Source organism: Triturus cristatus, chromosome 6 (assembly GCF_964204655.1).
Source record: "Triturus cristatus chromosome 6, aTriCri1.1, whole genome shotgun sequence".
NCBI lineage: Eukaryota > Metazoa > Chordata > Amphibia > Caudata > Salamandridae > Triturus > Triturus cristatus.
Window position 1 is genome coordinate 520,478,362 of NC_140589.1, and position 16,483 is coordinate 520,494,844.

General features: G+C 46.7%; 1 protein-coding gene across 1 annotated transcript in view; it reads left to right on the forward strand.

Annotated features, from left to right (window-relative positions):
* The window catches only part of LOC146817360 (CD109 antigen-like), a 1,044,213-nt gene that overhangs the window by 821,957 nt on the left and 205,773 nt on the right, over positions 1-16,483 (forward strand). The window contains exon 26 of the mRNA XM_085610952.1: positions 221-392. Within this exon, the coding sequence (XP_085467078.1) occupies positions 221-392 (172 nt within the window). The remainder of the gene's footprint in view (positions 1-220; positions 393-16,483) is intronic.

Here is a 16,483-nt window from a genome sequence, read left to right on the forward strand (position 1 = left end):
TATGATCAAATGTTGTTTCCATGTATTAACTCATTAGAGCCAGAACGATCTGCTTTGCCAGTGCTTTTTCCAATGGCTATTGTATGTTCAGTGTAGCAGGGAAGTGGAACCTTTACAAAGTTTAAAGTAAGTACAAGTGATCTCAAAATCACTAACTTCGTGTATTTAGATGACATATTGAAACAAGCTGTAAACTTTTTTTGTTACTATTTGTTTTTAGAAACACTACAAAGCTCATGTCTCAAAAGCTTTGGAATTTCTTGAGAAGAAATTTGAAGAAGGAATTTCCAGTAATTATACCCTGGCGGTTGTTACTTATGCCTTATCATTGGCCAACAGCACCAAGGCACGATTAGCGCTGGATGTACTGCATGGAAGAGCAGAGAGAACTAGTAAGAATTCAATTTGCCAATATTCAGAACTATTAAATGTTCATTTTAGTTGTATTCGCGTATTTGAGCAGACTGGAGCAATTCATTTCCGCAGGAAAACTGGTTGTCCTAAATGTGCTGTTTTTAAAGAACAGGACTTTCGAATCACAGTGTATAACATTTTAATTTGCTCCAATCAATAATTCGATCACATGATGCACAGTTATCGATCTACACTGCCTGCCACTTCAGGCGGACATCATATTCTAGACATGCTGGCGGAGACTTTAAATCAATTAGGGCCATATGTATCAAACAAAATTGCGATCGCAAACTCCGAAATTCGCAGAATTTCGGCGTTTGCGATCGCAATTTAGCTAAGTGGGATGTATTAAGGTAAAACTGCCTCGCAAAATAGGGAATCGCAAAATTTGCGATTCCTTATTTTGCGATTCATTTAAGGAATCACAAATTTTGCGATTCCTTAAATGCAATGTAAGAGGCACAGACAAAGTGCAATTTGGGCTAAAGGAATCGCAAATCACCACAAACTTCAAGTTGGCGGTAATTTGCGATTTCTCTGAAAAATGCACTTTTTTTGCATTTTTCAAAGTGCCATGTGACGCACATACATGCCCTCAGGGCATGTATGTGTGCCACATGTGCACACATGCACATTTCAGGGATGTAACAGGGTGTCCTTTTGACACCCTGGCACCCTTGAAATTGCATTCTCAATTTGCGATTCTCTAATTGTGAATCGCAAATTGAGAATGTCTTTCCATTCATTCCTATGGGCCTCTAGGCCCATAGGAATGAATGGGGAGGTATTCCTTAATTGCGAATCGCAATTTGCAATTCGCAATTAAGGAATATGTAGAATTCGCAAAATTATTTACAAATCCTACATACATAGCATTTTGCGATTCTCAAATAGCGATTCCAAAAAAATCGTTATTTGAGAATTCCAAAACCAAACTTTCATACATATGGCCCTTAGAGGCCTGCGTGAAACAAAAGCCATAACATGGCTTCAGTCACAACATGGCTTCACTGCAAAACTGGACGGAGTCTGAAAATCTTACAATGGCTATGGTAGGCAAAGACTCCTGACTTCGCACAAAGCGATTTTAAACTGTCTGGGCCGTCTAGAGGTCAGAATTTTCTACTACAGGTTGTGCCATGGGCGGGCTATCCTGTGTTAGGAAATGGTATGATGGCCTGCGCTGCAAAGCTCCTTGGACAGCTAGAAAGTGCAGGCAGAGAAGGAGGAATGCCGCTAGCTACCTGGAATGCAGGGCGGCCATTTGGCAGGCAGCGGCTTTTCCCCTGCCAGGATGCACACCTCTCGTGCTACTTCATCCCCCCTCAGGGCTTGAGGGGGAAGTGCTTGATGTGGGAGTCTCAATCAATTAAAATGCCGGAGCAGGACCCTGCGTAAACACCCGGTGGCTGCAAGGGTCATTCTCTTTGGGGGAGCCAGCAGTGTAAGACCACTAGGCCGTCTTCACATTTGTAAATGACGGGCATTAGCGCCAGACTCTTTTAAGAAGAAGCACAGCTGATGTTTACTTCACCGTATCATTGTTTACCACATTGGCTAGCAGCCAAATCAACATATTTGAATTTATCAAATTCGTACATGCTTGTTAACTTCGTTACTACCCCCCACATAAGTTGGGTTCACAGTCAGGTGACAAAAGGAGCAGCTTCTCTCATACACATGCATTTCTTGGCAACACACTCATTTGGGTTGGATTGGATTGGCTGCATGCCCAAGGCGAGATAATGCATAGGGAAAAGTCCTTGTGCGAATCCATCCGATTGGTAAATGGTAATCGCACAGAAAGGAATTTAAATACAGGGAGTCGGTCTAAGTAGGAATATTTGGCCAGGTATTAATTCGGCATAACATTACTCAAACATGAAAATCAAGGACACATCTTCAACATGGGACTCTGTGCAAGGATCAGCCAGGTTGTAAAATTGGGGTTTGGAAACTAAGAACATAATACCACACTTATGACCTGATCTAAATGTTTGCGGGCACACTGCCAGCTGGTGCAGTGGCAGTCGGGTAAACCTCAACAAGCAGGCATCCTGACCGCCATATTACAATATCACCACAGGGCTGGTGGTAGAATGCTGCGGCGCTTGTTAAGAGCCGAAGCAAATGCCGAACAAATTGAAATGCATCTGGGAGCACTGTTTTCCTGCAGTACTGTCTGCAGGAGCAACAGTGTGCAACCATGTAGATGGCATGGGGGCACAAAGAGGTGTCACCATGAACATGTCTCCAGGGCACACTCGACCTGGAGACATGTTTTCACTCCCAAAACCTGCCTTTCCACCAACCTTTTCATGGCGGCGTCCCGCCATGAAAAGATCAGTGCAGAGGCAGGTTGTAATCCTGGCGGTGGTGCCCATGCCAGCAATTGCACCATTGACTGCTACTCTCCCTACTGCTGCGGGAGCTCAGATCTTGGGGGTGGTCTAGAGTCGGTCAGATTGTGGTCTCACAACCTGCATCGTAATCAGGCAGTCGGACTGCCAGGTATGCGGGCTGTCAGACCACCAAAAAGCGGCAGCGGTTCCAGGACCGCCAACATCAAAATCAGGCCCTTAGTATCCTTATTACTCACGTCCAGGAAGTACCATTCATAAAGCACTTGGTACCAACATAGGACATGTCAATAGGAGTAAATGTACAGTTGGCTTTTAAAGGAAATATAAGGGGTTGTTAACCCTGACTGTTGTAACCAGCACCAGCATGGGACACATAAGATGGGCAGGGACCTACTGGAAACCCGATATTTATTGGCCAGCAGTGCATTTTCTCAAAGGTAAGACGCATGTGGGACTCCAAAGGCACACCATATTAATGTGCCATTATTAACCTTACTGCTCAAACAAGACAAAAATGCCATATATTTGCTAAACGAGCTGGGTTTTCCATTATTTGTGTAGCTGCACCTAGGGGGTTAGGGAGGTGCTGTTTTGGTGGTACTTGTTTGTTTCCTTGTTTCCTGGCACAGAGTTCAAATAGCAATACAATTATTTGTAAACATTATGCATTTCCATATTTTAGAGAAGAACAGGTACATTTGGGCACACATTTTATTCCACGTTCCAACCGCTCCCCTTCAGAGTTTTGCACTGTGCTGCACACGATCGGATGGTGGGAATCAGCACTGTGGCTCAGCCTCAATAAATTGTTGTTTTAGTATCGAGTCAATATGGACATATAAAGGATAAGCTTGCAGTTTCAGCTCCGCATAGCCTGGTTTTGGGTAGGGGTTGGAACACTACACAGCTCTTGCTAGATATATACCATATCTTCAAATTACCATGTTTTGGGGGTGTGCTATACCGACTCTAGCAATGCACTGGTGCTATCTGGCACCCAAGCCTACTCTGCACCCACTTAACACTTGGCTGCAAAGGTAACAACTATAGGACTGCCAATGGGTCCATTGGTAGGGTGGGTATGTGTTAGAAATGGGGGTCTCTAGTTCGCAATGGTATGCATCCTGTCCTATTAGGGACCCGTCCTTCTAGTCAGGGTAAGGGAGTTACACACCCAAGATAGCCCCTGCTTACCCCCTTGGTGGCTTGGCACAAGCAGTCAGGTCTATCTCAGAGGCAATGTGCCAAACATTTGTTCATAACACACACAGTAACACAATGAAAACACTACAAATGGACACCACACCAGTTTAGAAAAAATAACCAATCTTTATCTAAACCAAACAAGACCAAATGACAAAAATCCAACATGCATAAGCAAAGATATCACTTTTTAAAGGCTTAAGCAATTCTGTCCGTAAAACTCTATGGGTAGATTGACTTTAGCACAAAGTACCTTTAATGCGTCAAAATCCAAGACTAAAATCAGCCACAAAGGAGGGAAGCTTCAGAAAACACAAGCAATGCATTGGTTCTTGAGTCCCAGTGAATGGAGGTGTCAGTTCTACTGCACGCAGGAGAAGTGATGCATTGATTCCTTACTGCATGGCGAAGTGATGTGCCCATTTCCAGAGGCGGCTTCTTACTGCGGGGATGCAGTTTAAACTTGGTGCACAGGTGGGATGTGTGAGAAAATCAGGGTTCTGCGGGTCGATGCGATGACGAAAGAGTCGCAAGGTCAATTTCCACAGCCCCAGATGGGTAATGTGTTGATTCATTCCTCGGACGATGTGTTGAAGATGGAAGTGATTTTTGATTGGTGCATTTTTAAACATGAGTCATGTATAAACTTGTATTGGCCATTCCATGATATTGAATTCAATTTCTTTATGTATATGCAAACAACTTACTTCTTTGTATAACGAGTGCTGGATACATCATTTATGTATATTTTTTGGTATATTTCCGATTAAAGCCCCCGACGAAGGGCCAACAGCCCGAAATCCATTGGGCAATGTTCATATGATTGGGAAATGTTCATATGTCTGTAGAAATGCTCATTAATGATGTTTCTTGTTCAGTATGAACATTTGAATACTTGAATAATAAATGCTCTACATTGTATATTCCAAAAACAATAGTGATTAATTGTGATTAGAAATTGAAAATTGAACTGTTTCAAATTATTGTGTATATTAGTTTGCAATTCTAGTTGCACATGCTAAGTGCACGGTGGTCTGGTCGATCTGGCTTGAAGTAGAGTTCTGAGACAGGGTCACAAGGGTACTCATGTGGGTGGCACAGCCAGTGTTGCAGGGCCACTGGTAGCATCTGATTTACATGCCCTGGGAACACACAGTGCACTTTACTAGGGACCTACCAGTTTGAAGCAACTTCATTGGCTGCCAGTTGTTCAGCGGTGTGCCTTCACAATCAGATGTCTCATTTTCAAATCACTCAATGGCTCTAGCCCGAAATTTGTCAATAACATTATCAAAAGATATGTCCCCACTCGTCATCTCCGTTCAGCTCACAAAAACCTTCTCTTGACCCCTTCTTTCAGACTCAAACGCACCGGCGGAGTCAGGTTCTCAACCTTGGCCCCCTCGTTTTGGAACTCTCTGCCATCTGAAATCCGTCTCTCCACCAATCTTCTCGCCTTCAGAAGTCTTTTAAAGACTTGGCTTTTCCGACAGGCCTGCTAACTTTTCCTCTGGACCGGACTCCTGCCAAACTAGCGCCATGAAACCTCCCCGGTGTACATGCGCTCTATAAATTCCCATTGACATGACATGACATGACAAATACAATATGCCAATCATGGATAACCAATCATATTCTCTAATTACACAGGTAACACTTGCACTTTAGCACTGATCAGCAGTGGTAAAGTGCCCAGAGCACACAAATTAGCAAAAACGAAGTCCAACACACAGTCAAAAATACAGGAAGTGGAGGCAAAGAGACAAGGGAAGCAATGCGAAGGATGTCAGTTCTAACCGTATGTTTGCTTTAAATGAGGGATCCAGTCACATAAGTAGGCTTGACACCTGGAATCAAACCTTGGTTCTGCCTACGGCAGTAGTCATCTGTCACTTAACGCAACTCCCCCTATCAGGCAAACAGCTGATTTGAACCACAAGATGGGCAGCTTTACAGCTACAGCCCTCTGTCTGGTCCCACTAACCCTCTCTGATATGTCTCTATTGAATATGACACGTTATTTAGCATGCCATTACTTCGCATGCCATTATTATGCGGTTATTGCTTAGCAATAACCGTTACTACGCAAGTTTCTAGTTCGCATACCATTACATTGAAAGTGTTAATGTATACAAAGCAAAAACTTGCCTAGTAATAAAAATGGTTTGTGCAATAACGTGTCATATTAAAAAAAGACATTTAACCCCTTTTTTACCCTACACTAACCTACACTACTGAAACACTACTACACTACCCTAAACCCTAAATCACTACCCCCTGCACGAACACACGCATTCCCTCACTCCGGTCCCTACACTCATTCACTACCCATCACAACCCCCGACACTACACTAACTACTAAAACAGTAACCTACACTACACTAACACCACAACACTACCCTAAACCCTAAAACACTACCCCCAGCAAGACCCTGCCCTGTGCCCCAGTCCTGTCCCTGCTCCCAAACACTACCCTGTAGGACCCCTGACACTACCCTAAACCCTACAACAGTACCCTACACTACACAAACACTACAACGCCACCCTAAACCTTAAAACACTACCCCCAGCACGACCCTAACCCTTCTCCCAGTCTGTCCCCTTCACTTAAACACTACCCTGCACGACCCCCTGACACTACCCCTAAACCCTAAAACACTACCCTACAATAGACAAACACTACTACACTACCCTTAATCCTAAAACACTACCCCCAGCACGACCATGACCCTACCCCCAGTCCATCCCCTACCCTGCACAATGGCTGACACTACCCTAAACCCTAAAACACTACCCTACACTACACAAACACTACAAGACTACTCTAAATCCTAAAACACTACCCTAAGCATTACCCTGCCCCTACTCCCAGTCCTGCCCCTACACGCAAACACTTCCCTACAAGATCCCCTGACACTACCCTAAACCCTAAAACGCTACCCTACACTACACAAACACTACTACCCTAATCCCTAAAACAAAACCCCAAGCACGACCCTGCCCCTACCCCCAATACGCTCCCTACACTTAAACACTACCCTGCACGACCCCCGACACTACCCTACACTACACAAACACAGCACTACACTAATCCCTTAAATGCTAACCCCTGCACGACCCTCCCCATCCCCCACTCCTATACCTACACCCAAACACTACCCTACACGACCCACAACACTACCCTTAAACTAAAAACACTACTCCTTAAACACAAACCCTACAAAATTAAACAGTCCCTCTTACCTCTCTCTCCTCGGTGGGTGCCCGGAGCCCCTCCTTCGATGCTGTTGTCACCTGCTCTCCTTCCAACACGCCGTCTTTCTGGCCTCCTCCTCACTGCAAATTCGTCATTGCTGCCTCCTCGACTCCCGTCATCCATACACGCATTACAACGCATGCATTGTAACAGTGCATGCGAAGTAATAACATGCATAGTAAAGGCTACGCGTTATTACAGCGCATGCGTTATAACGCGTGCGTAGTAATGGTACGCGGTGTAATGACCGTGTACAAAATGATGTTTACCGTCTCTATTTCACCCGGTGGTACTGCATATGGATAAGAGATCAAACCCTAAACTTTGGGCTTTTTCAATGTAAGATAAACAACAGATTCATTGCCAAATCCTATACACAGAATCCCACATTTCTATTCTGTGCACGGCAGAGTATACCAAGCAGAATTGATACAACTAGATACTGTCAGGTCAGGCACTTCACCCTTGTCCAATGGCTTTGAGTTGTTGTATCCAAGTTTTCGTCCCAAGGGCCACACTTACCGGTGGCCCGCAATGTAAGTCAAATAACGAGCAGTTGGCAACGTAGAAGGTTCAAGCGTTTATTGGCCAAACAGGAAACTCTACATAGAGGAGCCTCGTCGATCCTCACCCAAGAGGTGTGCCGAGGAAGACTGCTGGCCCCTTGTCAAAACCATACTTTTATACATTACAGTGCAACATACAAAGCCTTATAAGTGGAAAAGTACCAGCCAGTCTAGGCGCTCCTAATGAGCTCATCCTATATCTAGTTTCAAGGATACAAAAAAGGCTACTATCTTTAAGAATAGAAGGTCGACCGGGTGACTCCCTTCTCGTCCCAGGTTCAGAAGGAATTTGCTTGGTATTCCCTTTGGCAGATGTGACCTTGCTTCTCGGTCGTAAATACAATTCAGCCTGTCTTCTAAAACTAGTGTCTGCTGAACAAGGAAAATATGGGTTCAGGGAATCACGTGACTGTAGCTCCTTTAGACGAGAAAGAGCCGAGGGCCAAGATGGCCGCGGTTCTGTTTTCGGCCCTTTCCGCCGTACTAACCAATGGGTGCGCAAAAGGCCTTCTTACAGGGCCGAGTCAAACTAGTTAGTTTTAGTTACACTGTGCTAATCATATTCTGAAATTTGGATCCTACAGAACGGCCCTTTTAGCATAGTGTAGCTAAAATAAGATAAAAACAAGTATGACTAATCCTCAAAGATACCCTCATCTATCTGCATTAGATCATGAATTTCTTTCTGAGTCATTTGGGCATGAGCTTGGGTAGGTGGGGATTTAGGTAGTGCAGAGCGAAATTGGGTGGCACAATAGGAACAACAGGCAGGGCCGCACTGGATACAAATGCAGCAGGTAAAGAGGAAACCCACAATACCCAATAGAACCATGAATAATTTCCACCCCCAGGTGGTCAGAAGGTCCCAGAACCAAGTTGACAGGGACCAGGTACCAGTCTCGGTATGGATTTCTGATGCCACTCGGTGGAGTTTCTGAATGGCTAAATGAACTGAAGGGGCGGAGTCAGGTATATATACACAACAGGAGCTCCCGATCACCTGGCATGCTCCTCCGCGGTCAGCCAGTATGACGTCTAAAACAAGGCGATTTTGAAGGGTCACAAGCCGGGTCGCCTGAAGCTCAACAGTGATATTGGTCAATATTCCGGCCGTGGTATTGACCACTCCCTCCACCACTCTGGACAGCCTTCTGATTTCCTTACTAGTGAGGATAGGGCCCCATATAGGTAGGACCCCTTTCATAATGTCTACGAAATGTTGGGCCGGGGTATCTGTTTGATCAGTGACATCATTATCCATGGATAGGGATAACAGACTTCTTTTATTTAATGAATGAGATTTATGGTAATCTGAGGGAGCAATATAAACAGGAGGATAGAGGAAAGACAGATAACACCTGCCCGACCATCCCCTGGGAAGCCAGGTGTAAGCATTCTCCCCACATACAAAATATATGTTCGGGGGAGTTAAAATGGGAGGACTACTAAAAGTTCGCAATCGATAAGTGTAATTACATCTGCTAAATCCTACGAACAAGTGGCCGGAACCCTGGACACAGAAAGAGGATGACGTATTTAATACAGGGACAGGTATAATCTTGTCTTCGGAGACATTGCGTTCCTGAAAATATCTAAAATACTCGGTGAAATTGAAGGATACAAAATCTAATACCTCATCCCTTAACCAAGTATCATTCTCATGGTCCATGTACACATTCATGCAGGCAGTTGGATCTAAAGTGCCATCAGTGCCTTCTGCATTGGGAGTGAATCCCTGATGCCTCTCTATGTAGGCCAAGATTAATTCATAATCTTTCTCCGAGAATCTATGCGCATCTACAGTACAATGCTCATATATCATAGACAACAATCTAAACCAAGCCTCACAGCTCCCTAGATGTGACAACGGCATTGATATAAACAAATTATGTTTATGCATTACTGAATGGAGGAGGCCACATACCCAGCAATTGGTGACATTTGTGGAACTGTGAGTCTGATGCAACATTTCGATGAAGGCATTATGTACATAAGTCTGGCGATGCCTTTCTTTGTGGGGGGCCAAAGTCTGAAAATGGTGTTCCTGAGGAGTGGGGGTAGTTAACACCAAGGTATGGACTGGGTGGCGGAATTCTAAATAAATGAACAACCCTAAACATAGTAGAAATGACACAGCTATTATAGAAATAAACACAATTTTAGCACGCAAACTCCATGTGGAAAACATTGGTAAATGTGCATATCTAGGGCGGGGAATTATGGGACGTTCTTCTTCAAGAGCGAAGCGAGCAAAGGGATACATTCTCACTAAAAGTCCAGTTCTAAACTCGGGAAACAATGAAAACAAGAAGAAAAACTATATGCAGTCCATTCTGCCGGAGGGTGCTTCTTTGCTGTGTCCAAGTTAGAGCCTCACAGGCAGACTCTTAGCATTCCAAAACAGTAGAAGTATCAAAAAGGAAAAAAGAATAAAAATCAAGGGTGCAAAAAACTTCTCGCGTGGGAGCTGCACTTGACGCAACTCTGGTCGAAGAGGAGGATTACCTGGGCCCCTCTTGCTATCAATGTCTCTATCTTCTTTCTGAACAGGGCTATCACTAATAGTTCCACGCCCTCCACGAGTTCAGTCCAGTGTTCATGTGATCCCCTAGGTCCCTTAACTCGGACTTCATCTTTTATGGTAAGCCGGACCGGGGAATCTCATTCCGTTTGCGGGGCCGCAGGTGGTATCGAGTGTGACCAGGGGTTTCAGGATTTATGAACAAAACGGGCACAGTGGGATCAGAGAAGGAACAAGATGTGTGGCCCTCCTGGTCACGTGTTTGATCCCCAGGCAGGGCCTTATTTGACACAGCTGACCCTGAACTCGTGGCCCTCTCCCCCTGCCCTTCTGTTTCTCCGTGGGCTTCGGGGGAGGGCGGCTCTTCGGCGTCGTGCTCACCTCTGTGCCGTTCGTTCTCCTCTTGGTCCTGGCAATCCTCGGGTAAAGGAAGCGGGACACGCTTCAGATGGGAAACATGAATCCAATGCTGCCTCCCTTCGACCTTTACCGCCGTCCTCGTGGCCAGAAGCACTTGATGTGGCTGGGTCCAGCGGGGTTCCAAGCTCGACTTTCGCTGGAAGTTCCGAATTAGGACCCACTGACCTGGTTCGATGCTGTGTCCGGGGCCCTCCGGCAGAGGCTGCAGTACTGCTGAAATCTGGTGGATAGAACGGAGATCTTTAGTTAAAGCATAAAGGTAGTCGGCCAGCATAGGATACTCAATATCCCTAAACGACTTAGGCCGGGGCACCCCCCATACATTGGCTGGTCTCCCAAAAACCACCTCGTAAGGGGAAATCCCACTCCGAGAATGAGGGGTGGTTCTTACAGACAATAGGGCCAAGGGCAGAAGATCGGGCCATTTCAGGCCAGTCGTGTCCTGTAGTTTAGCTAATTTTAACTTCAGGATCCCATTATATTTCTCAACTAGGCCTGCTGATTGTGGGTGCCTTGCGGCGTGGAACTTCTGTCGAATTGCCAAACCTTTACATACATGCTGAACTAAGTTGGCATTAAAATGTGTCCCATTATCACTCCAGATTACTCGTGGTAACCCGTATCGGGGAAAGAACTCCTTTATTAGGGCTCTAGCAGTTGCTATAGCTGTGTTTTCTCTAGTGGGGTATGCTTCCACCCATTTACTGAAGGTACAGATTACCACCAGAACATATTTAAGGTTGTTTACCCGCTCCAGTTGTATATAGTCCATTTGGAGTACCTCGAAAGGCAAGGTAGGTGGGGCAAAGCTCCCTGACAACACAGGGGTACTACCCCCCGGGTTATGCTGGAGGCAAATCATACAATGCTGGACCAGATTTCTAGCCGTTTTCTGGATATTAACATTGTACCATACAGGGTCCAACATTGCACACATGCCTCGGACCCCGACATGAGCGGGACCATGTGCCATGGCCACTACCGCATTCACGAATGCATTCGGTAGCAGCCATCTGCATTTTACTGATAAATCCGTCCAACACCCATTCTCGTCTAACCGCCCCACCTGCTCCTGCCAATACTGTAGCTCCTCTGGGGTGGCTTCTTTTTGCAACTCTCTCACACTATCTACAGTGTTTCGAAAAATGTCTGCTTCTACCATCCTTCTGCATTGACTAACTACAAACATGGAGGGGGTATCTGACTGGGCAGTTTCCTTAGCAATCTTGTCTGCAAAAGCGTTACCCTCCCAACATCATTAGTTACAGCCTTATGGGCACTACATTTCACAATGGCGAGGGCTTCTGGCAAAGGTAATGCGGCCAGCAGTCGTTCGACCAATTGTCCATTCTTTATCTTTTCACCATGGGACGTAAGAAACCCTCGTTCTGCCCACAACCTCCCAAAACTATGGGCTACACCGAAAGCGTACTGGCTATCGGTGTAGACGTTCAACCTCAGTCCCTTTCCCAACTCACATGCTCTAAGTAGTGCGATTAATTCAGCCGCTTGGGCGGAAAGATATGGTACCTTGGCCGCCTCTACCACGGTCCGCAAGGTGGTAATTGCATAGGCCGCAACCGTATTACCGTTGGGCAATTTAAAACATGAGCCATCAACATACAATTCTCCTTGGGGTTCCGATAAGGGGGTGTCTGTTAGATCTATCCGGCCCTTTGTCTCTTCTTCAGTCCGGAATATGCAATCATGTACATCCTGGCCACTTTCTCCCAGGGGGAGGGGTAGCAACGTGGCAGGATTCAGAGTCATGCATCTTTTAATGGTTATGTGAGGTGCAAACAGGGTCAATTCGTACCCCGTAAGACGCGCACTGGTTAAGTGCTGCGTCTGAGTTCTGTTTAACAATACGTCCACAGCGTGTGGTACCATTACTGTGAGATCCGTATTTAGGACTAGCCCTTCCGATTGCCTGATCGCCATCGCTACTGCGGCCGTGGCTCTCAGGCAGCTGGGAAGTGCTCTGGCGACGTTGTCCAAAACCGCTGAGAAATATGCACAGGGTCTTTGCTTACCTCCAAAGTCCTGTGTTAACATTGAAAGCGAACAACCGTCCACCTCATGCACATAGAGCACAACAGGCTTCCGGTAGTCTGGGGTGCCAAGCACAGGAGCAGAACATAAAGCAGCCTTCAGAGAAAGGAAAGCTATTTGACACTCATCAGTCCAAGGTAGGGGTTCATGCACGTCTTTGGTGATCAAATACAAGAAAGGTTTAGTGATGAGAGAGTAGTTAGGAATCCATTGGCGACAGTAAGAGGTTATGCCAAGCAAAGCGCGGACATCACGTTGCGTGCGAGGAACAGACATGTTAGTAATGGATGCAATACGTTCCGGGGTCAATCGCCTTCCCTCCTTCGACAGGAGATGACCGAGATAGGTCACCTCCGGTCGACAATATTGGAACTTCGACAGTGATACCTTATTACCATGTTTTGCCAAATGTTGCAGCAATTCCACTGTTGCCGTTCGGCAGCCTTCCTCAGTATCAGAGGCCACCAGGAGATCATCGACATACTGGAGTAATACATTACCTGGCGGCAAACTCAAGGTGTCCAGTATCCTCTTCAGTGCCTGACTATAGATACTGGGGCTTTCTGTAAACCCCTGGGGGGCGCGACAGAATCTGAAGCTACGGCCCCCCAATGAGAAGCCGAAAAGATAGCGGCTGTCTGGATGTAAAGGGATGCTAAAGAAAGCGTTTTTTAAATCAATAACTGAGAAAAATTGTGCCGTTGGAGGAATCATTGTCAGGATGGAGTTAATATCAGGTACCACAGGGTACTGGGGTACCACGATCTTATTGATTTCTCGAAGGACAATCACGAATCGATAGGTATCAGCATAATCAGGAGTCGGTTGTGTCGGGGCTCGTTTAAGAATCGGAAGAATAGGGCTATTACATGTATTAGAGGCCGTTTCTTCCACTACTCCAGTCTTTATCAAATCATGAATGATAGCCATTAGAGCCCGTTCCCCAGCAGGGGCAATTTTATACTGGGGAATCTTTGGCAACTGGGCGTCCTGTTTTAAGGTAATCGATACTGGGGTTATTCGTAAATGGCCCACATCAGTGTCTCCGGTCGCCCAGAGGGTTTCCGGAATGTTCGCCAGTTCTGGTGGTAAAGGTTCTGTCTTAGAGAAGCATTGTGCAGAGAGGGGAGAAGGGTCTTTTATGGTCAGGTAGACCCCTTCTGGGGAACAATAGATGTGAGCATGTAATCTTTTTAATAGGTCCATGCCTAAAAGGTTCTCTCCACACTGGGAGGTCAAAAGAAAAGGTGATTCTATCGATACCGGCCCCAGGGTAAGGGGAAGCGGTTCTGAGATGGGGCTTACCACCGGAGTTCCAGAAAACCCCACGGACACATTATTCTGGCCAGACAGAGCAGCCCCCGGGACTAGGGCACGTGAAACGGAACTGTTCATGGCCCCAGTGTCAACTAGAAACTTACCTGATGCATTCAGTAATCGTGCATGAACGTAAGGTCCAGCTTGATCAATTGGAATCGACACCTGCCCCTGACTCTGTCTTTGGCTGTCCTATGCTTGAGAATAACCCGATCCTTCGCCTACCACATAATCGTCATTGTAATACTGTCTTCCCTGACCGTGATCGAAACAGTTCTGACCTATCTCACCTGTCGCCGAATGCTCTGATCTTGTAGATCCCCCTCGCTGTCCAGAGAAACGTCCCCTTTCCCGTCCTCTCGGAGCACTGTTCTGTTCATATAGTAACGGACACTGGGCTCGCCAATGCCCCTCTTGTTTACAGAAGGCACATTGATTTATGCCCAAATCTGTCCGTCCCATCGTCTGCGGCGGACCCGCCCCTCTCGAAGCAAAATTCTGTAACCCTCTACCTCTTCCCCGTCCTCTCTCTACTTGCTGTAACAATACCCGAGTCTTCAAGTCCTTCGACCTCTTTTCTGTCTTGTCCCTACTTTCATTCTCCCGATGTTCATAATATTGAGCCATACTCAATATTGTCGACGGGGTGGTGGTTGTCCAGGTGCTTTCGGCGGCCTGTAATCGAGCCGACACCTCTGGCAACAGATTGGTCACGAATTGATTCACGAACAACCGTACCCCCCCTTCAGTGGCTAGGTCCTGTCCACTGAAGTCAATGAAAACCCCCTCAAATCTCGTAAAGGAATCAGATACACTCTCATCCTTCTTCTGCTTGCAGGCCGTTAACTTATCCCAGTCCACTTTTCGGGGAGGGATCAGTGAATGCATATAATTTATTATCCTATCAGGAAGGGCCAATATTTCCGCCCGGGGCTTATTCCCTGGTTTACGGTCTCTATCCCATCCCCGTAGCTGTTCCCAGGTCCCCCCAAACTCGGTTACATGGTCTTGATCATGCACCTGGCGCCAAATGTCCACCGGTACTAGTAGAGCGAAGAATAGCTCAATGTCTGCCAACGTCATTACTGCGGAGGAAGCTGCCTCAGTAAGCTCTTTGTAATACGCGGTGGGATTCTTCCTAGGATCTGGTAACTGACTTTTCAGTGACAACACCTCACTACGTTTCCAGGGTGTGTACACCCATTGCTCCTGGAAACGCGCCTCCACTCTGGGACGAGTAACTACCCCCTGGGCATCCACCACTTCCGTGATCTCGGGATGGTAGATGGGGTGTACTTCCCGCATAGGGTACTGGGATAGCCCCGTAGGATTAGTGGACTGCAGGCGGGTTCTATACGCCACCAGGGTCTGCACATTCCCATACACTTCTTCGGGGGTAAGGTGGGATTTATGGGCTTGTGTGACAATATCGTATAATATGGCCGGGGCCCTTCCCTCCGGGTGGGTTTGTTCCCATAATGATATAAGGCGGTTTGCCATATGTTCTAATGCATGCTGCTGCATTACCGGCTCGTAATCCCTCATGGTGCTCCAAATATCTGATAATAAATAAATGGGTTGCCGCATCCATTGGGATGCCTGCACAGCAATAGCGTCCTTTTCTTCGGTTCCCAAGGCCGAACGAGTAAACAACCTCTTACCCTCAGCCAGAGGGACCAGACGTGTCGGAGTGGTGACGGCTGCTACTGGCGTAGTACTCGCGGAGGAGGAGGGCAAGGCAGAAGGGGAAGTCATTGACCCGGGTGGCAGCTGTGTTGTCCCAGCTGCTGCAGCATTTAACAGGGCTGGCAACATAGTAATCACCTCCGACACAGACGTGGACAGTCGGGAGAGCTCTGTCGAAGGAGGGGGGATGGGGGGAGCCGGAGGGGCTGAGGCCCCCGAGGTTCCTAAGGGTGTGGCCGTGGTTGGGGCCGAGACTCCAGTCACCTCCGGATACAGCCGTTGCGGCACATAAGGAGGTGGTGGCCGTATATCCATTAAGGGGCATATGCATCAACCAAACCAATACCGATTCCTTAATAGCGAAAAATAAGGAATCGCCATTAAGGAATCGGTAATTGGCATGCATCAACAGATTCGGTAAAATTTAGCGATTCCTTAAAAATCGCTAAATTTACCGATTCCTTAATAGCGGGGCACGCAAACGGCCCCACTAGCAAATAGCGAGTTCGGTAATACCGATTTGGCTAATAGCGAGTTCGGTAATACCGAATTAGCAATTACCGAATCGGTAATAGCGAAATCGCAAATTGCCGCGTCGCACCGGGAACAGGCTGATGACATCACCAACCAGGAAATACTGCTGCCCCACCCACATAGCCTCGACAGAGGAGCAGACAGGAGCTGG